Source organism: Oncorhynchus gorbuscha, linkage group LG24 (genome assembly GCF_021184085.1).
Source record: "Oncorhynchus gorbuscha isolate QuinsamMale2020 ecotype Even-year linkage group LG24, OgorEven_v1.0, whole genome shotgun sequence".
NCBI classification, from domain to species: domain Eukaryota; kingdom Metazoa; phylum Chordata; class Actinopteri; order Salmoniformes; family Salmonidae; genus Oncorhynchus; species Oncorhynchus gorbuscha.
In genome coordinates, this window is record NC_060196.1 from 55,159,455 (window position 1) to 55,183,802 (window position 24,348).

Consider the following 24,348-nt stretch of genomic DNA (forward strand, 5'->3'; position numbering starts at 1 on the left):
CTGGTTAATAACACTGTGATTAAGGATGGAGAAGCCCCCTGTTCACCTCTAGAGGCTGGTTAATAACACTGTGATTAAGGATGGAGAAGCCCCCTGTTCACCTCTAGAGGCTGGTTAATAACACTGTGATTAAGGATAGAGAAGCACCCTGTTCACCTCTAGTGGCTGGTTAATAACACTGTGATTAAGGATGGAGAAGCCCCCTGTTCACCTCTAGTGGCTGGTTAATAACACTGTGATTAAGGATGGAGAAGCCCCCTGTTCACCTCTAGTGGCTGGTTAATAACACTGTGATTAAGGATAGAGAAGCCCCCTGTTCACCTCTAGTGGCTGGTTAATAACACTGCGATTAAGAATGGAGAAGCCCCCTGTTCACCTCTAGTGGCTGGTTAATAACCCTTTGATTAAGGATGGAGAAGCCCCCTGTTCACCTCTAGTGGCTGGTTAATAACACTGTGATTAAGGCTGGAGAAGCCCCCTGTTCACCACTAGAGGCTGGTTAATAACACTGTGATTCAGGATGGAGAAGCCCCCTGTTCACTGCTAATAGGATTCATTGCTGCGTTGCATCAGTCCAGTTTCCTGTCTTGGTTTCTAAAACATCCTGAAAGCCTGTCTGGAAGGTGTCCAGATACACATGTTACTGTTCTTCCCTTGTTTCCTAAAAAGAAACATCGATTTGGTAGTTGTGTACCTAGTAGTTTCTGTTTGTGTCCAGAAGATGTTAAAGGCTGACTTTATAGGATATGGGATTCTAGGTTCAAGGTACGGTTAGCTGGATGACGAGAGTTGACGGTAATGCCCGTTAATACCGTTGGAGGATGTTGTCACCCCAGCACAGCAGAATTGGAATAGCAGAGCTGAGCTGAGTAAAGTGCCTGCCTCTTTGGGGCTCCCGGTACACCTGTACAGCAGCGCTGTCATGACGATTTCACGGATTCACACCAAGCTTCACCAACTCTCTCTGCCGCAGGCTCCAGCTCCCTTAAACCAAGCAAATCCAAGCTTTACTGACTGAAAGCTCCAATAAAAAACTAGTAATAGAAAGAAAAAAAAAATCTCCAGTTTTCCAATAGCGTTTGAGGAGGTTAGAGTGGCGGTGGATTTTTGTTACAGTATATCTACAGTCATTCATTTCAGTGTTTGTGTGTTTATTGAATTGTTATTGTTTGCATTACAACTTGGGAATAACAACTTACAAAACATAAGTAGATAGTGTATGTTAATAATGTGGGGGTGGGGGGATTAACAAGGGCTGTGTGACCATTGTGTTTAGGCTACTCTATATCCAGGATCAAAGCTGATACCGATACCTCTCCTTCTGACTCAATGATAGAGAGCCTATTTAACACAATGGACCCAACATGAGGGACACAACACGAGGGACACAACACAAGGGACACAACACAGGGGACACAACACAAGGCATCCAACACAGGGGACCCAACACAAGGGACACAACACAGGGGACACAACACAGGGGACACAACACAAGGGACACAACACAAGGGACACAACACAAGGGACACAACACAAGGAACACAACACAAGGAACACAACACAGGGGACACAACACAGGGGACACAACACAAGGGACACAACACAAGGGACACAACACAAGGGACACAACACAAGGAACACAACACAAGGAACACAACACAAGGGACACAACACAGGGGACACAACACAAGGGACACAACACAAGGGACACAACACAAGGGACACAACACAAGGAACACAACACAAGGGACTCAACACAGGGGACTCAACACAGGGGACTCAACACAGGGGACTCAACACAGGGGACTCAACACAGGGGACTCAACACAGGGGACTCAACACAGGGGACTCAACACAAGGCATCCAACATAAGGCATCCAACACAGGGGACACAACAAGACATGGAGTAGATGGAGTATTCATCCATTTGAACCGTTAGTATGTCTGGCATCACCACAGGAGCGGCTCCATCCTATATTACTTCAACTGTCATCTGATTATGTTTTCCAACTGTCCAACTATGGAGATCAAATCCACTGTGTGTCACCAACCATCCACTTTTCATGCTGTTCTTTAGAGCTGAAGATATTTATCAAGATTTGAAGTGAAATAAATGTGACTACCAGGCCTGGATTCATTAAGTGCCAGATTGCATAACGCATATGGTAGAGAGAATTTGACTTTAATTTGCACTTTCCTATGTTTTCCATAATTATCAAGATGCTTTCTTGTCCATGAATTGAAGTTTAATTTATAAAGGCCCAATGATCCCTGGTTCAGAGTAATGCAGAGACACTGCTTGGTAAACTTGATGTTGAATTTATAAAAGGCCCAATGATCCCTGGTTCAGAGTAATGCAGAGACACTGCTTGGTAAGCTTATCACATTGTCATAATAGTTACATTTTTTTTACTCTTCAGTAAAATGCTTTCTCTGTTCTCCCTTAATCAACACTGGGATTTATTTTGAATGTATTTTTTTTCGCCACCTAGTAGAGTGAGATTTCAAATCTATATTAGAGAGAGAGAGATCAGGCCTGGCAGATTGAAGTCACACTCCTCCAAAGTGAGCTTGGCAGCACACACCCATGAAGATTCCAAATAAGCACATGCATACAATGGATGAGTTTCCACAGGCAGCCCATTTCTGATCATTTGCTCAATTACTTGCAAAATGTAACGTCGTTCTTCGTTTGTCGAAAGAGAGTCGGACCGAAATGCAGCGTGGTGGTTACTCATGACTTTAATGGAAAAAGTGACACATGAAATAACGATACAAAATACAAAACAACAAACGGAACGTGAAACCTAATTACAGCCTATCTGGTGAAACTACACAGAGACAGGAACAATCACCCACGAAATACACAGAGAAACCCCGGCTACCTAAATACGGTTCCCAATCAGAGACAACGAGAATCACCTGACTCTGATTGAGAACCGCCTCAGGCAGCCAAGCCTATACTAGACACACCCCTAATCAACCACAATCCCAATGCCTACAAAAACCCCAATACGACAATACAATAAATCCATGTCACACCCTGGCCTGAACAAATAATTAAAGAAAAACACAAAATACTAAGACCAAGGCGTGACACAAAAGAGCTTTTTTACCCCTTCAAACATTCAACCTCCAGCTGCGTACCCCCTCTAGCATCAGGGTCAGAGCACTCTCAAATGTTGTTTTTTTGCCATCATTGTAAGCCTGCCACACACACACACACACTATATATTTATTAAGCATAAGAATGAGTGTGAGTTTTTGTCACAACCAGGCTTGTGAGAAGTGACAAAGAGCTCTTATAGGACCAGGGCACAACAATAATATAATAATAATAATAATAATAATTACAGTTTTATAGACGGAAGCGAAAACACTAAATTGTTCTGTTAAGCATTAAGGGTGCTCCCAAAAGAGGACATGTGCATTTATATGGCAAGTATGATGTTAATGCACACACACACTAACACATACTGCAGGCCCGTAACAGTGACACTTCCGTTCCTCTCCTCACCTACCTGGGCTCGAACCAAGGGCACTCTGAACACATCAACAACAGTCCCCTTCGAAGAATCGATACCTATCGCTCCGTAAAAGCAGCTACTTCAAGGTCTCAGAGTGAGTGATATCACCGATTGAAATGCCGCTAGCGTGCACCACTAACTAGCCAGCTATTTCACACCGGTTACACACACACACACACACTAGCAAATCTAATTTGGAGTTTTGTCAGTCTACATAATGCTTTTCTCCTCTCAAAAACATTCATGCAAAGCAAATGCCTCTGTCATTATGTCCAGGGAATAGGTAGTTGGCTTCAAATCACTAAAATAGCCTCTCATTTCTATTGGGGGTTGAAGAATGTCTGCAAAAAAATCAATTTGTACCGATGACAGGGCCTTGGCAGGCTGCAGATCAGCCACTGAGATTCTCATCACATTAGCCCTCAGCGAGCAGCTCCCTGGTCCACTAATATATATAGAGAACAGGCTCCCTGGTCCACTGATAAATATATATATATAGAGAACAGGCTCCCTGCTCCACTAACATATATATATAGAGAACAGGCTCCCTGGTCCACTAATGTATATAGAGAACAGGCTCCCTGGTCCACTAATGTATATAGAGAACAGGCTCCCTGGTCCACTAATGTATATAGAGAACAGGCTCCCTGGTTCATTAATATATATAGATTACAGGCTCCCTGGTCCACTAATGTATATAGAGAACAGGCTCCCTGGTTCATTAATATATATAGATTACAGGCTCCCTGGTCCACTAATGTATATAGAGAACAGGCTCCCTGGTTCATTAATATATATAGAGAACAGGCTCCCTGGTTCATTAATATATATAGATTACAGGCTCCCTGGTCCACTAATGTATATAGAGAACAGGCTCCCTGGTTCATTAATATATATAGAGAACAGGCTCCCTGGTCCACTAATATATATAGGGAACAGGATCCCTGGTCCACTAATATATATAGAGAACAGGCTACCTGGTCCATTAATATATAGAGAGAACAGGCTCCCTGGTCCACTAATAAATATAGAGAACAGGCTCCCTGGTTCATTAATCTTTTTAGAGAACAGGCTCACTGGTCCACTAATATATATAGAGAACAGGCTCCCTGGTTCATTAATATATATAGAGAACAGGCTCCCTGGTCCACTAATATATATAGGGAACAGGCTCCCTGGTCCACTAATATATATAGAGAACAGGGTCCCTGGTCCACTAATATATATAGGGAACAGGCTCCCTGGTCCACTAATATATATATAGAGAACAGGCTCCCTGGTTCATTAATATATATAGAGAACAGGCTCCCTGGTCCACTAATATATATAGAGAACAGGCTCCCTGGTTCACTAATATATATAGATTACAGGATCCCTGGTCCATTAATATATATAGAGAACAGGCTCCCTGGTCCACTAATATATATAGAGAACAGGCTCCCTGGTCCACTAATATATATATATAGAGAATAGGCTCCCTGGTCCATTAATATATATAGAGAAAAGGCTCCCTGGTTCATTAATATATATAGAGAACAGGCTCCCTGGTTCATTAATGTATATAGAGGACAGGCTCCCTGGTCCACTAATATATATATAGATAACAGGCTCCCTGGTTCATTAATACATATAGTGGACAGGCTCCCTGGTCCACTAATATATATAGGGAACAGGATCCCTGGTCCACTAATATATATAGAGAACAGGCTCCCTGGTCCATTAATGTATATAGAGGACAGGCTCCCTGGTCCACTAATATATATAGGGAACAGGATCCCTGGTCCACTAATATATATAGAGAACAGGCTCCCTGGTCCATTAATATATATAGAGAAAAGGCTCCCTGGTTCATTAATATATATAGAGAACAGGCTCCCTGGTTCATTAATGTATATAGAGGACAGGCTCCCTGGTCCACTAATATATATATAGATAACAGGCTCCCTGGTTCATTAATACATATAGAGGACAGGCTCCCTGGTCCATTAATATATAGAGAGAACAGGCTCCCTGGTCCACTAATAAATATAGAGAACAGGCTCCCTGGTCCACTAATATATATATATAGAGAATAGGCTCCCTGGTCCATTAATATATATAGAGAAAAGGCTCCCTGGTTCATTAATATATATAGAGAACAGGCTCCCTGGTTCATTAATGTATATAGAGGACAGGCTCCCTGGTCCACTAATATATATATATAGATAACAGGCTCCCTGGTTCATTAATACATATAGTGGACAGGCTCCCTGGTCCATTAATATATAGAGAGAACAGGCTCCCTGGTCCACTAATAAATATAGAGAACAGGCTCCCTGGTTCATTAATACATATAGTGGACAGGCTCCCTGGTTCATTAATATATATAGAGAACAGGCTCCCTGGTTCATTAATGTATATAGAGGACAGGCTCCCTGGTCCACTAATATATATATATAGAGAATAGGCTCCCTGGTCCATTAATATATATAGAGAAAAGGCTCCCTGGTTCATTAATATATATAGAGAACAGGCTCCCTGGTTCATTAATGTATATAGAGGACAGGCTCCCTGGTCCACTAATATATATATAGATAACAGGCTCCCTGGTTCATTAATACATATAGTGGACAGGCTCCCTGGTCCACTAATATATATATAGATAACAGGCTCCCTGGTTCATTAATACATATAGTGGACAGGCTCCCTGGTTCATTAATACATATAGTGGACAGGCTCCCTGGTTCATTAATACATATAGTGGACAGGCTCCCTGGTCCATTAATATATATATAGATAACAGGCTCCCTGGTTCATTAATACATATAGTGGACAGGCTCCCTGGTCCACTAATATATATAGGGAACAGGATCCCTGGTCCACTAATATATATAGAGAACAGGCTCCCTGGTCCATTAATGTATATAGAGGACAGGCTCCCTGGTCCACTAATATATATAGGGAACAGGATCCCTGGTCCACTAATATATATAGAGAACAGGCTCCCTGGTCCATTAATATATATAGAGAAAAGGCTCCCTGGTTCATTAATATATATAGAGAACAGGCTCCCTGGTTCATTAATGTATATAGAGGACAGGCTCCCTGGTCCACTAATATATATATAGATAACAGGCTCCCTGGTTCATTAATACATATAGAGGACAGGCTCCCTGGTCCATTAATATATAGAGAGAACAGGCTCCCTGGTCCACTAATAAATATAGAGAACAGGCTCCCTGGTCCACTAATATATATATATAGAGAATAGGCTCCCTGGTCCATTAATATATATAGAGAAAAGGCTCCCTGGTTCATTAATATATATAGAGAACAGGCTCCCTGGTTCATTAATGTATATAGAGGACAGGCTCCCTGGTCCACTAATATATATATAGATAACAGGCTCCCTGGTTCATTAATACATATAGTGGACAGGCTCCCTGGTCCATTAATATATAGAGAGAACAGGCTCCCTGGTCCACTAATAAATATAGAGAACAGGCTCCCTGGTTCATTAATACATATAGTGGACAGGCTCCCTGGTTCATTAATATATATAGAGAACAGGCTCCCTGGTTCATTAATGTATATAGAGGACAGGCTCCCTGGTCCACTAATATATATATATATAGAGAATAGGCTCCCTGGTCCATTAATATATATAGAGAAAAGGCTCCCTGGTTCATTAATATATATAGAGAACAGGCTCCCTGGTTCATTAATGTATATAGAGGACAGGCTCCCTGGTCCACTAATATATATATAGATAACAGGCTCCCTGGTTCATTAATACATATAGTGGACAGGCTCCCTGGTCCACTAATATATATATAGATAACAGGCTCCCTGGTTCATTAATACATATAGTGGACAGGCTCCCTGGTTCATTAATACATATAGTGGACAGGCTCCCTGGTTCATTAATACATATAGTGGACAGGCTCCCTGGTTCATTAATATACAAAGAGCACAGGCAGAATGTAAATGTCTAGATCAGTGGTCATGATCACTTTCTGAGTCATGATCACTTTCTGAGTCATGATCACTTTCTGAGTCATGATCACTTTCTGAGTCATGATCACTTTCTGAGTCATGATCACTTTCTGAGTCATGATCACTTTCTGAGTCAAAACACATCACTTTAAAAAACAGTCTATGCAACATTAACCAATTAAAAGCAGTTCTGTAGCCATGAAGTTATATTCTCAGACCATTTTGAAATTATATTTAAACAAATATAGGTACAGAACGTGATCCCACTGGTCATGGATCAGCGTCCGGTTCCTGATGGTCCATCTGAGGGGAGGGAGAAGTGGTGCTGACCGTCCCTCTGCTGAGAAAAGGGGACAGTCTTCCAGATGGCTGAACTCAAGTCCCTCTGCATTATTTCTGCCTTATGTACCAATTCATGTTACTCCTGTGACCAGCGAAAGTGATAAGACACAAGCTGCTGATAATAACAACGCAAGCTTATCCGAACAATTTGCTATTCTCACTCATTGCAGCTGCAATGTTGGTTGCAGCATGTGGAAATAGGAAGAAGGCACATTTTATGGCTTGTAAAGGTGTTGCAACAAAAGCGTCTACACACTCATCTCATATGTATATACTGTACTCGATACCATCTACTGTATGCTGCTCTGTACCATCACTCATTCATATATCCTTATGTACATGTTCCTTATCCCCTTACACTGTGTATAAGACAGTTGGTTTGGAATTGTTAGTTAGATTACTTGTTGGTTATCACTGCATTGTCGGAACTAGAAGCACAAGCATTTCGCTACACTCGCATTAACATCTGCTAACCATGTGTATGTGACAAATAAAATTTTGATTTGATTTGATTTGACAGTGCTGAATATCAACTTAAACACGAACTTACACAGAAAACAGCAGCTCTTTGCTGTATTTGTTGTCTCACTCTAGTCATGGTTTTAAAAGGTTTGAAATCTCACAGTATTAACTTCCCTGTTGATAAAAACAATGTGCAGACAAGGTGATCTGAGATATCAGGTGTGTTCCAGACACATAAAATGTTACCCTGAATGATTCAGTTGCCCGACGGTGAAGGAACCGATGGCCTTATATTAAAGTTGCGGTGGCCATTTTGAGTTCTTCTCCCATTTTCAACAGGAAATAATTGTTGATTAAATTGTAGATGTAAAGAAGTGTCCCATGATCTGGGATAATTCATTGTTGGCTGAACATCTTATAACAGAATCTAGGTTACGGTCGTTCACTGGTGTGTCACAACAATCTCCTGAACACGTACGTGATTTGTGATTGACGCTTGATTCATGTCACAACTTTCCACTGAACTAATTTCACATAGTACTTATTCATTACCAGAAGTCACCCTGATACATGGTAGAGAGATGAAAATGTCCAAAGAGTAGACTAAGAGGACAATATGAACATGAATGTGCTGTACTGTATATATTAAACACCCTTAAATAGACTGTACAAACACTGTACTCTGTACTGCACCTTGAATAGTTCTGTACACACACTGTACTCTGTACTTCCCCTTGAATAGTTCTGTACACACACTGTACTCTATACTGCACCTTGAATAGTTCTGTATACACACTGTACTCTGTACTTCCCCTTGAATAGTTCTGTACACACACTGTACTCTGTACTGCACCTTGAATAGTTCTGTACACACACTGTACTCTGTACTGCACCTTGAATAGTTCTGTACACACACTGTACTCTGTACTGCACCTTGAATAGTTCTGTACACACACTGTACTCTGTACTTCCCCTTGAATAGTTCTGTACACACACTGTACTCTGTACTGCACCTTGAATAGTTCTGTACACACACTGTACTCTGTACTTCCCCTTGAATAGTTCTGTACACACACTGTACTCTGTACTTCCCCTTGAATAGTTCTGTACACACACTGTACTCTGTACTTCCCCTTGAATAGTTCTGTACACACACTGTACTCTGTACTTCCCCTTGAATAGTTCTGTACACACACTGTACTCTGTACTGCACCTTGAATAGTTCTGTACACACACTGTACTCTGTACTTCCCCTTGAATAGTTCTGTACACACACTGTACTCTGTACTGCACCTTGAATAGTTCTGTACAAACACTGTACTCTGTACTGCACCTTGAATAGTTCTGTACACACACTGTACTCTGTACTTCCCCTTGAATAGTTCTGTACACACACTGTACTCTGTACTGCACCTTGAATAGTTCTGTACACACACTGTACTCTGTACTTCCCCTTAAATAGTTCTGTACACACACTGTACTCTGTACTGCACCTTGAATAGTTCTGTACACACACTGTACTCTGTACTGCACCTTGAATAGTTCTGTACACACACTGTACTCTGTACTGCACCTTGAATAGTTCTGTACACACACTGTACTCTGTACTGCACCTTGAATAGTTCTGTACACACACTGTACTCTGTACTGCACCTTGAATAGTTCTGTACACACACTGTACTCTGTACTGCACCTCGAATAGTTCTGTACACACACTGTACTCTGTACTGCACCTCGAATAGTTCTGTACACACACTGTACTCTGTACTGCACCTCGAATAGTTCTGTACACACACTGTACTCTGTACTGCACCTCGAATAGTTCTGTACACACACTGTACTCTGTACTGCACCTCGAATAGTTCTGTACACACACTGTACTCTGTACTGCACCTCGAATAGTTCTGTACACACACTGTACTCTGTACTGCACCTCGAATAGTTCTGTACACACACTGTACTCTGTACTGCACCTCGAATAGTTCTGTACACACACTGTACTCTGTACTGCACCTTGAATAGTTCTGTACACACACTGTACTCTGTACTGCACCTTGAATAGTTCTGTACACACACTGTACTCTGTACTGCACCTTGAATAGTTCTGTACACACACTGTACTCTGTACTGCACCTTGAATAGTTCTGTACACACACTGTACTCTGTACTGCACCTTGAATAGTTCTGTACACACACTGTACTCTGTACTGCACCTTGAATAGTTCTGTACACACACTGTACTCTATACTGCACCTTGAATAGTTCTGTACACACACGGTACTCTGTACTGCACCTTAAATAGTTCTGTACACACACTGTACTCTGTACTGCACCTTGAATAGTTCTCTACACACACTATACTCTGTACTGCACCTTAAATAGTTCTGTACACACACTGTACTCTGTACTGCACCTTGAATAGTTCTGTACACACACTGTACTCTGTACTGCACCTTGAATAGTTCTGTACACACACTGTACTCTGTACTGTACCTTGAATAGTTCTGTACACACACTGTACTCTGTACTGCACCTTGAATAGTTCTGTACACACACTGTACTCTGTACTGCACCTTGAATAGTTCTGTACACACACTGTACTCTGTACTGCACCTTGAATAGTTCTGTACACACACTGTACTCTGTACTGCACCTTGAATAGTTATGTACACACACTGTACTCTGTACTGCACCTTAAATAGTTCTGTACACACACTGTACTCTGTACTGCACCTTGAATAGTTCTGTACACACACTGTACTCTGTACTGCACCTTGAATAGTTCTGTACACACACTGTACTCTGTACTGCACCTTGAATAGTTCTGTACACACACTGTACTCTGTACTGCACCTTGAATAGTTCTGTACACACACTGTACTCTGTACTGCACCTTGAATAGTTCTGTACACACACTGTACTCTGTACTGCACCTTGAATAGTTCTGTACACACACTGTACTCTGTACTGCACCTTGAATAGTTCTGTACACACACTGTACTCTGTACTGCACCTTGAATAGTTCTGTACACACACTGTACTCTGTACTGCACCTTGAATAGTTCTGTACACACACTGTACTCTGTACTGCACCTTGAATAGTTCTGTACACACACTGTACTCTGTACTGCACCTTGAATAGTTCTGTACACACACTGTACTCTGTACTGCACCTTGAATAGTTCTGTACACACACTGTACTCTGTACTGCACCTTGAATAGTTCTGTACACACACTGTACTCTGTACTGCACCTTGAATAGTTCTGTACACACACTGTACTCTGTACTGCACCTTGAATAGTTCTGTACACACACTGTACTCTGTACTGCACCTTGAATAGTTCTGTACACACACTGTACTCTGTACTGCACCTTGAATAGTTCTGTACACACACTGTACTCTGTACTGCACCTTGAATAGTTCTGTACACACACTGTACTCTGTACTGCACCTTGAATAGTTCTGTACACACTCTGTACTCTATACTGCACCTTGAATAGTTCTGTACACACACTGTACTCTGTACTGCACCTTGAATAGTTCTGTACACACACTGTACTCTGTACTGCACCTTGAATAGTTCTGTACACACACTGTACTCTGTACTGCACCTTGAATAGTTCTGTACACACTCTGTACTCTGTACTGCACCTTGAATAGTTCTGTACACACTCTGTACTCTATACTGCACCTTGAATAGTTCTGTACACACACTGTACTCTGTACTGCACCTTGAATAGTTCTGTACACACACTGTACTCTGTACTGCACCTTGAATAGTTCTGTACACACTCTGTACTCTGTACTGCACCTTGAATAGTTCTGTACACACTCTGTACTCTATACTGCAAGGCCAACACATGTAGAATGTCAAAGCAGAGGTGTCTAATGCTTCTGAACTTCTATTCCCTCGATCTCTTCTGACCTTTCAGGCTTGCAACTCCAACCGTTTTCTGTTCCATTTCACCTTTAAAGAAAACAAACATGTTCAATTATAGATCACTTAATGGTTTAGTTTAATATGCAGGCTGGCATCCCATTGCCGGAGAGGGGGCTAACACTCCTACTTGTTTCTACCCCATTGAATGGGGCTCTGGTGATTCGATCCAGTCTCGTGTTCATCAGACAGAAGGAAACATGATGCACGTTGCTGTCGTCTTACACTGATTATTAAGGACATAGCGTGCGGAGGCACACGGTGTCTACGGAGAGGCTTTTATTTGAAAACGGTCATGGATAATGCACATTATAATGGGCCCCAACACGGAACAATACATCTGAGTGTGTTCAAAGCAAAGGGAGCCAATCACACGATTCATCCTCTATGCTGATGGTGTGTGTGTGTGTGTGTGTGTGTGTGTGTGTGTGTGTGTGTGTGTGTGTGTGTGTGTGTGTGTGTGTGTGTGTGTGTGTGTGTGTGTGTGTGTGTGTGTGTGTGTGTGTGTGTGTGTGTGTGTGTGTGTGTGTGTGTGTCTCTATGCTGATGGTGTGTGTGTGTGTGTGTGTGTGTGTGTGTGTGTGTGTGTGTGTGTGTGTGTGTGTGTGTGTGTGTGTGTGTGTGTGTGTGTGTGTGTGTGTGTGTGTGTGTGTGTGTGTGTGTGTGTGTGTGTGTGTGTGTGTGTCTCTATGCTGATGGTGTGTGTGTGTCTCTATGCTGATGGTGTGTGTGTGTGTTGCTCTATGCTGACGGTGTGTGTCTCCTCTGTCCTCTGTCCTCTCTCTCTCCTCTGTCCTCTGACCTCTGTCCTCTGACCTCTGTCCTCTCTGACCTCTGTCCTCTCTGACCTATGTCCTCTCTGACCTCTGTCCTCTCTGACCTCTGTCCTCTCTCTCTCCTCTGTCCTCTCACACACACACACACACACACACACACACACACACACACACACACACACACACACACACACACACACACACACACACACACACACACACACACACACACACACACACACACACACACACACACACACACACATATATAGTTTCACAGATGAACACAAAACTCAAACACATTCGGACAAATCTTTCACACCTCTGCCATACACACACCATACCATCTCCACAGACACACTCCCAGCATGCAGCTGTCACCAACACCATGTCACACATACAGTGCCAGGGCATGGACACTCACCTCTGCAGATGGGCACAGGGAAGTCCCATACAGCGCCTTTCTCCGCGTTGGTGACACAGGTTAGCTGTGGGTGCCCGTCCAGGACGTACCCGGTCACACAGCTGTAGCGAATCTGGTCTCCCACGTTAAAGCGTGTCCCTACCAGGATGCCTTTGGGCGGAACCCCAGGGTTTCCACAGGCACTGATCTGCAGTTCTGACGGGGAGAACAGGGAAGAAAGAGACAGCCGTTACACTTTGTTACAACATCTAAGACAGAGAGTAGGGAAGAAAGAGACAGCCGTTATGCTTTGTTACAACATCTAAGAAAAGGGAAGAAAGAGACAGCCGTTATGCTTTATTACAACATCTAAGACAGAGAGTAGGGAAGAAAGAGACAGCCGTTATGCTTTGTTACAACATCTAAGAAAAGGGAAGAAAGAGACAGCCGTTATGCTTTATTACAACATCTAAGACAGAGAGTAGGGAAGAAAGGGCCTGACGTTCTCTCTCTCTCTCTCTCTCTCTCTCTCTCTCTCTCTCTCTCTCTCTCTCTCTCTCTCTCTCTCTCTCTCTCTCTCTCTCTCTCTCTCTCTCTCTCTCTCTCTCTCTCTCTCTCTCTCTCTCTCTCTCTCTCTCTCTCTCTCTCTCTCTCTCTCTCTCTCTCTCTCTCTCTCTCTCTCTCTCTCCTAGAATTGTTTAAAGAAAAGAAAACTTTCGCGCTCCCTCACCACCATTACATGCAGTTCAGCACTGCATTCACATGGAACTTGCCTGCACATCTGAAGTTAAGGACACAGTGGGTGGGTTGGGTTCAGCTTTAGCTTCATGCTGGGAGACCAAGATAAGAAAACCATATACTGGCTGAGACATGTGCAGTATTTGAGTAAATGAAAGAGCCAAAAAGAGAGAGAGGATGCTGTAACGGAAGAAAATATATAGTTGGGTGAAAAAGAGAGTCAGAGATAGAGAGATACAGGCATGGTGTGGTCTACTGTGAATTGGTATTTTTATGTAACACACACGTTCTTGTACACACACACACGCACACACACACACACACACGTTATTGTATGCACACACACACACGTTCTTGTATGCACACACACACACGTTCTTGTATGCACACACACACGTTTTTGTATGAACACACACACGTGTTCTTGTACACACACACACACACACACACACACACACACACACACACACACACACACACACACACACACACACACACACACACACACACACACACACACACACACACACACACACACACACACACACACACACACACACACACACACACACACACACTACGAATATGCATGTCTGCAGGTATCAGCCAACTTTGTTAATTTAAAACTAATTACCTGGGTGCTGATGTTGTAAAATAGCCTGAATGAAAACAGAGTCATTGGGAGATCATCATCAGTCCCATGGACCTACAGAGTGTGTGTGTGTCGGTGCGTGTGTGTGTGAGTGTGTTGGCTTGGATGGTGGATGGGCTCAAGTGCTCATAGGCAGGAGATAATGATTGAGCACACTTTCCCTCCTATTGTGACCTCTGACCTCTGTTTTATCAGAATGACGACCACTAGCTAGGTTTCCATCCAATTGACATTGTTGTGGATAAAAGGCTGAGCGTGATAACGTACTGCACATATAAATAGCATCCAGCATTCCCTCCCCCATATGCCCCCCTTGACACAACTACCACAACATAACCAAAAACAATGGGTCACAACACCTGGAGCTCTGTCACACGCCAGGCATGTACAAAGTCAATGATAGGTTTCGAGGGGACTCTTGCGGTAGGTACACCTATATGTCATCTCTTGGCAGTAGTAGTGTAGAATACTTTATCACTGACCTCAACCCAGTCTCTCAGAGTGTTCACAATCAGACCACTAACACCCCTATCAGACCACAGCAAAATCACAGTCTACTTGAACAGAGCAATACTCAATCATGAGGCATCAAAGCCAAAGGAACTGAGTAATATTAAGAAATACTATAGAAGGAAGGAAAGTAGTGTGGAAACCAAACAAATTCAATTCCTTTTAGACAACTTCCTGGACAAAATGTTTCATTGTAATAGTGAAGGTGTAAACTTGGCAGTATAAATCCTAAACAGTATGACCTCAGCTTCCCTATCAAATCAAAAACATTTAAGCAGAAAACCTAAGAAAATTAACTAAAATGACAAATGGTTTGAAGAAGAATGCAAAAATCTAGGAAAAAATTTGAGAAAACTATCCAACCAAAAACATAGAGGCCCAGAAAGCCTGAGCGCTACGCCTTCACTATGGTGAATCACTAAAGCAATACAGAAATACACTACGTAAAAAGAAAGAACAGCAGGTCAGAAATCAGCTCAATATAATGGAAGAATCCATAGAAGCTAACCATAGAATCAAACAAAAAAAACACAGAGCTATCTATCCAAAACAGAAATGTATAGAAAAAACATTTCTCCAATTTTTTTGGCCCCGTAACAAATAACAAAACAGCAGAACATTAACAGCAGACTCGTACATTTCCTCAGCGAAAACAACATACTAAGAAAATGTCAAATTGGCTTTTTACCAAATTACTGTACAATAGATCATTAACTCACCCTGCACACCCTAATTGACAAACAAACAAACTACAGCAATGGCAAAGTTTCCTCATGGTTTGTTGATTTCAAAACAATATTTTGACTCAATTTGAGTCTGCTATACAAATTGATGGAAAGTGGTGTTGGGGGAAAAACATACAATATTATAAACTCCAAACAACAAATGTGCACATAAAATTGGCAAAAAACACACACATTTCTTTCCAAACGGCCGTGGAGTAAGACAGGGATGCAGCTTAAGCCTCACCCTCTTCATGAGAAAACAAAAAGACAATTACTTGGAAAGAATTAACTAAAAAACTGAGCAACCTGGAATGCTATTTGGCCCTAAACAGAGAGTACACAGTGGCAGAATACCTGATCACTGTGACCGACCCAAACTTAAGGAAAGGTTTGAATATGTACAGACTCAGTGAGCATAGCCTAGCCATTGAGATAGGATGCCATAGGCAGAATTGGCTCTCAAGAGAAGACAGGCTGCATGCAAACTGCCCACAAAAATGAGGTGGAAACTGAGCTGCACTTACTAACTTCCTGCCAAATGTATGACCATATTAGAGACACATATTTCCATCAGATTACACAGATTCACAAAGAATTTAAAAACAAATCCAATTTTGATAAACTCCCGTATTTATTGGGTGAAATGTAACTTGATTTGGTAATGTGAACATGGTTTTTTTGCATGCCAATAATAAAGCCCGTTAAATTTAATTAAATTTTGAAAGAGAGCTAGAGAGAGCAAGAGAGAGATCAAGAGAGAGAGCTAGAGAGTGAGTGTACAAGAGAGAGAGAGAAAGAGAGAGAGCAAGAGAGAGAGAGAGAGTGCAATAGAGAGAGAGAGCAAGAGAGACAGCGAGAGAGCAAGAGAGAGAGAGCTAGAGAGAGCTAGAGAGAGAGAGCAAGAGAGAGAGCTAGAGAGAGAGAGCAAGAGAGAGAGAGTGAGAGCGCAAGAGAGAGAGAAAGAGAAAGGAAGAGAGAGAGAGAGAGGGAGCGAGAGCTAGAGAGAGAGAGAGAGAGGGAGTATATTTCACTATAGTTTATTATCTAGTTCACTTGCTTTGGCAATTTTAACATATGTTCCCTATGCCAATAAAGCCCTTAAACTAAAATTGAATTGATAGTGAGAGATTTGTGACCTTTGGAAATACAACCCACATTTATATGTATTTATTTTCCCTCTTGTACTTTAACTATTTGCACATCGTTACAACAATATATATATACATAATGACATTTGAAATGTGTCTATTCCTGTGGAATGTCTGTGAGTGTAATGTTACTGTTCATTTTTATTCTTTATTTCACTTTTGTTTATTATCTATTTCACTTACTTTGGCACTGTAAGCATATGATTCCCATGCCAATAAAGCCCTTAAATTGAAAATTGAAATTGAGAGAAAACAAAGGAGCCTGAAATCTTGGACCGTGAACAAGTGTACAGTCCTCCTCTAGCTCTGTGAACAAATTAGAGATGCAGTTAGTTCCTTTAATCCACCACAGAAAAATTCAACACTTGAATAAAAACCTCAGGTGTGATTCAGTAAAGGTCACACATTTCCACTGTAATCTGGGTAGATAAACTAGTGTGACAAACAGACGTGCCTGAGAACTTCAACAACTTCACCTCTAACTCCTCACTGTGTGTGTGTGTGACAGAGAGATGTGCCTCAGAGCTATTTAAATTACAGTTGTCTTTGTTTTTATTATATCAAATACTGTATGTCCCTGAAAATGTGCTTAATGTGTACACTACCAGTCAAAAGTTTTAGAATACCTACTCATTCAAGTGTTTTTCTCTATTTTTACTATTTTCTACATTGTAGGATAATAGTCAAGACATCAAAACTATGAAATAACACCTATGGAATCATGTAGTAACCCAAAAAGTATTATCTCAAAATCTAAATATTTTGTATTTAAGATTCTTCAAATATCCATTCCTTGCCTTGATGACAGCTTCCAACAGTCTAGAAAGAGTTCCCACATGCTGAGCACTTGTTGGGTACTTTTCCTTCACTCTGCGGTCTGACTCATCCCAAAACATCTCAATTTGGTTGAGCTCAGAGGATTGTGGAGGCCAGGTCATCTGATGCAGCACTCCATCACTTCTTGGTAACATAGCCCTTACACAGCCTGGAGGTGTGTTGGGTCATTCTTGTTGAAAAACAAATGATAGTCTGACTACGCCCAAACCAGATGGGATGGCATGGCGTATCGCTGCAGAATGCTATGGCAACCATGCTGGTTAAATGTGCTTTGAATTGTAAAAAAAAAAATCACAGACAGTGTCACCAGCAAAGCACCCCCACATCATAACACCTCCTCCTCCATGCTTCACGGTGGGAAGTACACATACACGGATCATCCGTTCACCCACACCACGTCTCACAAAGACACAGCGATTGGAAATCTAGACAGATTTCCACCGGTCTAATGTCCATTTCTCGTGTTTCTTGGTCCAAGCAAATCTCTTCTTCTTATTGGTGTCCTTTAGTAGTGGTTTCTTTGCAGCAAATTGACCATGAAGGCCTGATTCACACAGTCTCCTCTAAACAGTGTGTGTGTCATGCCCTGACCTGAGTACTCGTTGTTTTCTTTATATATTTTGGTTAGGTCAGGGTGTGACGAGGGTGGTATGTGTTTTTTTTGTCTCAGCTAGGGTTTTTGTACTGTCTAGGGGTTTTGTAGATTTATGGGGTTGTTTCACTATCTAGGTGTTTATGTAGATCTATGGTTGCTTAGATTTGTTCTCAATTAGAGGCAGGTGTTTATCGTTGTCTCTGATTGGGAACCATATTTAGGCAGCCATATTCTTTGGGTATTTCGTGGGTTATTGACTATGTTATGTTGCACGTCAGCTCAGTGTTTTGTTAGCGGTCACGTTCATATTGTTGTTTTGTTTAAGTATTCTTCGTGTTCTTCCTTCAATAAAGAAGAATGTATCCCCACCACCTTGCGCTTTGGTCCCCTCCATACGACGATTGTGACAGACTTTCCCACCAACAAAGGACCAAGCAGCGTGGTAACAGAGAGCAGCAGCAATCACAGGACTTCTGGACTTGGGAGGAGATTCTGGACGGCAAAGGACCCTGGGCACAGCCAGGGGAATATCGCCGTTCCAAAACAGAACTGGAGGCAGCGAAAGCAGAGAGGCGCCGGTATGAGGAGGCAGCACGGCAGGGCAGCAGGAAGCCCGAGTGGTAGCCCCAACAATGTATTGGGGGAGGGCACACTGGGAGTGTGGCGAAGTCAATTAGGAGACCTGCGCCAGCTCCCCGTGCTTACCGTGGAGAGAGAGGGGTTGTACCGGGCAGGCACCGTGTTATGCTGTGGAGCGCACGGTGTCCCCGGTGTGTCTGCATAGCCTGGTGCGGTACATTCCAGCTCCTCATATCGGCCGGGCTAGAGTGGGCATTGAGCCAGATGCCATGAAGCCGGCTCTACGCATCTGGTCTCCAGTGCGTCTCCTCGGCCTGCATACATGGCACCAGCCTTATGCATGGTGTCCCCGGGTCGACAGCACAGCCCAGTGCGGGCTATTCCACCTCGCCGCACTGGCCTGGCTACGGGGAGCATTCAACCAGGAAAGGTTGGGCAGGCTCGGTGCTCCAGATCTCCAGTGCACCTTCTCGGTCTGGTCTATCCGGTGCCATCTCCACGCACCAGCCCTCCGGTGGCAGCCCCCCGCACCGGGCTTCCTGTGCGTCTCCAGAGCCCAGTGCTTGCTGTTCCCCCTCCCCGCACTCGCCCTGAGGTGCGTGTCCTCGGCCAGAGCCGTCGACCAGCCAGGAGCTGCCAGAGCCGTCAGCCAGTCCGGAGCTACCACTCAGTCCGGAGCTACCACTCAGTCCGGAGCTACCACTCAGTCCGGAGCTACCACTCAGTCCGGAGCTACCACTCAGTCCGGAGCTACCACTCAGTCCAGAGCTACCACTCAGTCCAGAGCTGCCCCTCAGTCCGGAGCTACCACTCAGTCCAGAGCTGCCCCTCAGTCCGGAGCTACCACTCAGTCCGGAGCTACCACTCAGTCCAGAGGCGCTCCTCAGTCCAGTGGCACCCTCCACGATGATCTTCAGTCTGGGGCCCGCTGCGAGGGTCCCCACTCCTGAGGAACCACCTAAGTGGGCCAAGACTGAGATAGAGCGGGGTCCACGTCCCGCACCCGAGCCGCCGCCGTGAAAGAGGCCCACCCGGACCCTCCCCTTTAGATTAGGTTTCTGCGGCAGGAGTCCGCACCTTTGTCGGGGGGTACTGTCACGCCCTGACCTGAGTATTCTTTGTTTTCTTTATATATTTTGGTTAGGTCAGGGTGTGATGAGGGTCGTATGTGTGTTTTTGCCTCATCTAAGGTTTTTGTACTGTTTAGGGGTTTTGTAGATTTATGGGATTGTTTACTACCTAGGTGTTTATATAGGTCTATGGTTGCCTAGATTGTTTCTCAATTAGAGGCAGGTGTTTATCGTTGTCTCTGATTGGGAACCATATTTAGGCAGCCATCTTCTTTGGGTATTTCGTGTGTTATTGGCTATGTTATGTTGCACGTTAGCGCAGTGTTTCGTTAGCGGTCACGTTCGTCTTGTTGTTTTGTTCTTCGTGTTCTTCCTTCAATAAAGAAGAATGTATTTACACCACACTGCGCTTTGGTCCCCTCCATACGACGATCGTGACAGTGTGTTTCTTGAACTCTGTGAAGCATTTATTTGGGCTGCAATTTCTGAGGCTGGTAACTCTCATGAACTTATCCTCTGCAGCAGAAGTAACTCTGGGTCTTCCATTTCTGTGGTGGTCCTCATGAGAGCCAGTTTCATCATAGTGCTTGGTGGTTTTTGCTCCTGCACTTGAAGAAACTTTCAAAGCTCTTGAGATTTTCCGGATTAACTGACCTTCATATCTTAAAGTAATGATGGAATGTTGTTTCTCTTTGCTTATTAGTGCTGTTCTTGCCTTAATATGGACGTTTTACCAAATTGTGTATACCCCGCTACCTTGTGACAACACAACTGTTTGGCTCAAAAGCATTAAGTGTGAAAAAATCCACAAATTAACTTTTAAGAAGCCACACCTGTTAATTTAAATGCATTCCAGGTGACTACCTCATGCATCTGGTTGAGAGAATGCCAAGAGTGTGCAAAGCTGTCATCAAGGCAAAGGGTGACTATTTGAAGAATCTCAAATATTCAATATATTTTGATTTGTTAAACACTTTTTTGGTTACTACATAATTCCATGTTTTATTTCATAGTTTTGATGTCTTCACTGTTATTCTACAATGTAGAAAATAGTAAAATAAAGAAAAACCCTTGAATGAGTAGGTGTTCTAAAACTTTTGACCGGTAGTGTATATTTACATATTTGATGAGGGTTGGGGGACTGTCCATTCTAGCATGAGGAAGTAAGGAGACATTTCCACTAGTTACCCCAACTACAAAGTCAATATTGGCTATATTGTAAAAATGTATGAAAACAAACTATTTGCTTTTTGTTCTGAATTTAGGGTTAGGCATACGGTTAGCAGTGTGGTAATGGTGAGGGTTAAGGTTAGGATTAAGGTTAGGGCTAAGGTTACGTTTTAGGTTTAAAATCACATTTTAAGAAGAGAAAATAGTAACGCCCTAACCTTCTCCATCACCATACCCGTGGGCTGCCTGGGAGTCACTGAAAAGCTAAATATATGTGAAGAAACTTGCCAAACTGTAGTTTCATCTCCTAAACCTGCAGTTCATATCTCCAAATGTAAAATTAATGAGGACACTGAGATTCAGTGAGCTTTCAGCCAAGGTAGAAAACACGATGTAGGGATGTATCATCTATGGCAGAACTATTCATGTGAATACTGCCTCCAGCTAAAAAAGCTATGTTTTCTTTACATTAAGAACCAGACAGTTTTAGAGCCCAGAGAAGGAGAAGTCTGGGCCTGAACTACTCAGCACTTTGAAAATTGTAAACTACCAGCAATGTTTGCCTTTAAACGACCATATTATTGTCAGAATTTTCCATGAAATGTACTAAGACAAAACCATAAAGTACATTCAAGCCTATTTCAGCATTTCATGCATTGCTCATGACATTTCAGCAAAGGCAGAAGGAATCAAAAGGGACCTTGGATTAAAGCAATGGTCAAGCAGTAATAATCATTGTAAAACAAAGACCTTCATAGTGCCCTTGGTGTTCGGAAAAGGCAAATCAGACAACTTTCTCCCGCTTTCTTGACTGGCCTGCCTGCCTTGTCCCACATGTCGTTTCAACTACAAAATCCAATGTGATAACGTTTAATTAATAAACGTGAGAAAACTGATTGGATTTGCAAAAAGTCATCAGCGTAAGGAAATTCCTTATTTTCTTGACCCAACTTTTATTAAGCTAAATCCAATGACATGGTGACAGTTTCATGATAAATTCAGTCTAGATGACAACTCAACCAACTGTAAATCAAGACTAGACGTTGAACTGACGTCTGCCCAGTGGGGGCATGGTTACAGTAGCTGGAGTGCCAGAGATTCAACCTTGGGGATGATTGTGTTTCGAAGCGAGTTGGAGCTTCAGCAGCCAAATGACCTGCCCTTCTCTGGAGTATGCTTATCTGAAGAGTGCTAGCTCCAACCTCCTGGTAATCCATCTCCATCCTACTGCCACAGCTCTGCTATCTGACAGGCCGATAGGCGGCCAGTAGACCCAGGACCTGGCCAGGACTCTCCCTCCGCCCACGGTGACATAGAGGCTATTTTCCTCAATGTTCCGTCCGGTCCAGACTGCTGGCTAATACAAGGTCTATTGATTGCATTTGTAAACTTGGATGTACTTTGGAGTGCGTTTTTGTAAAACCCTTAACGTGTTCCAGAGAGGTTTAACCTGCTTTGCGGTTCTGACTGCTCTGCTGCGGTCTTGGAAACCACCCACCCACACAGTGAGAGGAGAAAACGAATGGAAACTATGTAAAACTACTACAGATCACACTCAAATCTGGAATAAGTAATTGGATGCATCCCAAAGTACACAATAGGGACTAGGGTGCCATTCGGGATGATAGAAGCAGTCTACTGTATGTATGTGAAATATGCTCAGATTGAGATATGAACCCTCCAGAAACAATGAGACATAGTATTCTGTAGAATCCCAGGATCTAAAGAAGGCATGCAAGAGAACATGATCCTTCGGAGTGTAGTACAGGACGTACAATATGACCAGGAATAAGTCACAATACCTTCGGTAGGGTTGTAAAGATATTGGCCTGTCAACCTTTAGAATTCAATAATGCTTCACTTTGAATAATGCAGAAAAGCTGTAAAAGACAGCATACCTTTGAGAGAAAAAGGCCGTCTGGAAACAGGAGTGTGTTAATAGCATGTGGCGGAGGTTTAACTCCAGTGGTTTGTGTGGGACACAATGACTCTCACCGCTGTAGTATGAAATGGAATGCCCAGTGCATCCTGGGAAGCACGAGAAGCCAAGAGAGGAGGACACCAGAGGCAAGGCAACACAAACCTTTACTATGAGTCCACTAGACTATTTTCTTTCCAACCCAGTCTGGGCTACGGTGTTTAACATTTGCATTTTCATTCTGTTGTTAACATTTTCAATCTGTTGCACACACACACACACACACACACACACACACACACACACACACACACACACACACACACACACACACACACACACACACACACACACACACACACACACACACACACACACACACACACACACACACACACACACGGAGGAGGAGAGAGATGGAGGTACCCTCTGACTGGGGAGACAGGGAGGGAGGGACTGTCAGAGGGGACCCCCATCTCTCTCTAACCCCGTCTCTCTAGTCAGAGGGGACCCTCATCTGTCTCTAACCCCGTCTCTCTAGTCAGAGGGGACCCCCATCTCTCCTACCTCCCCGTCTCCCCAGTCAGAGGGGACCCCCATCTCTCTCTAACCCCGTCTCTCTAGTCAGAGGGGACCCCCATCTGTCTCTAACCCCGTCTCTCTAGTCAGAGGGTACCCCCATCTGTCTCTAACCCCGTCTCCCCAGTCAGAGGGTACCCCCATCTGTCTCTAACCCCATCTCTCTAGTCAGAGGGTACCCCCATCTGTCTCTAACCCCGTCTCTCTAGTCAGAGGGTACCCCCATCTGTCTCTAACCCCGTCTCTCTAGTCAGAGGGTACCCCCATCTGTCTCTAACCCCGTCTCTCTAGTCAGAAGGGACCCCCATTTCCCCTACCTCCCCGTCTCCCTAGTCAGAAGGTACCCCCATCTGGCTCTAACCCCGTCTCCCGAGTCAGAGGGTACCCCATCTGTCTCTAACCC

The 24,348-nt window shown here is 43.3% G+C and overlaps 1 protein-coding gene across 1 annotated transcript in view; it reads right to left on the reverse strand.

The window, feature by feature from the left end:
- Window positions 1–24,348, reverse strand: part of LOC124012727 (CUB and sushi domain-containing protein 3-like) — an 849,083-nt gene that overhangs the window by 593,989 nt on the left and 230,746 nt on the right. The window contains exon 4 of the mRNA XM_046326635.1: window positions 13,446–13,640. Within this exon, the coding sequence (XP_046182591.1) occupies window positions 13,446–13,640 (195 nt within the window). The remainder of the gene's footprint in view (window positions 1–13,445; window positions 13,641–24,348) is intronic.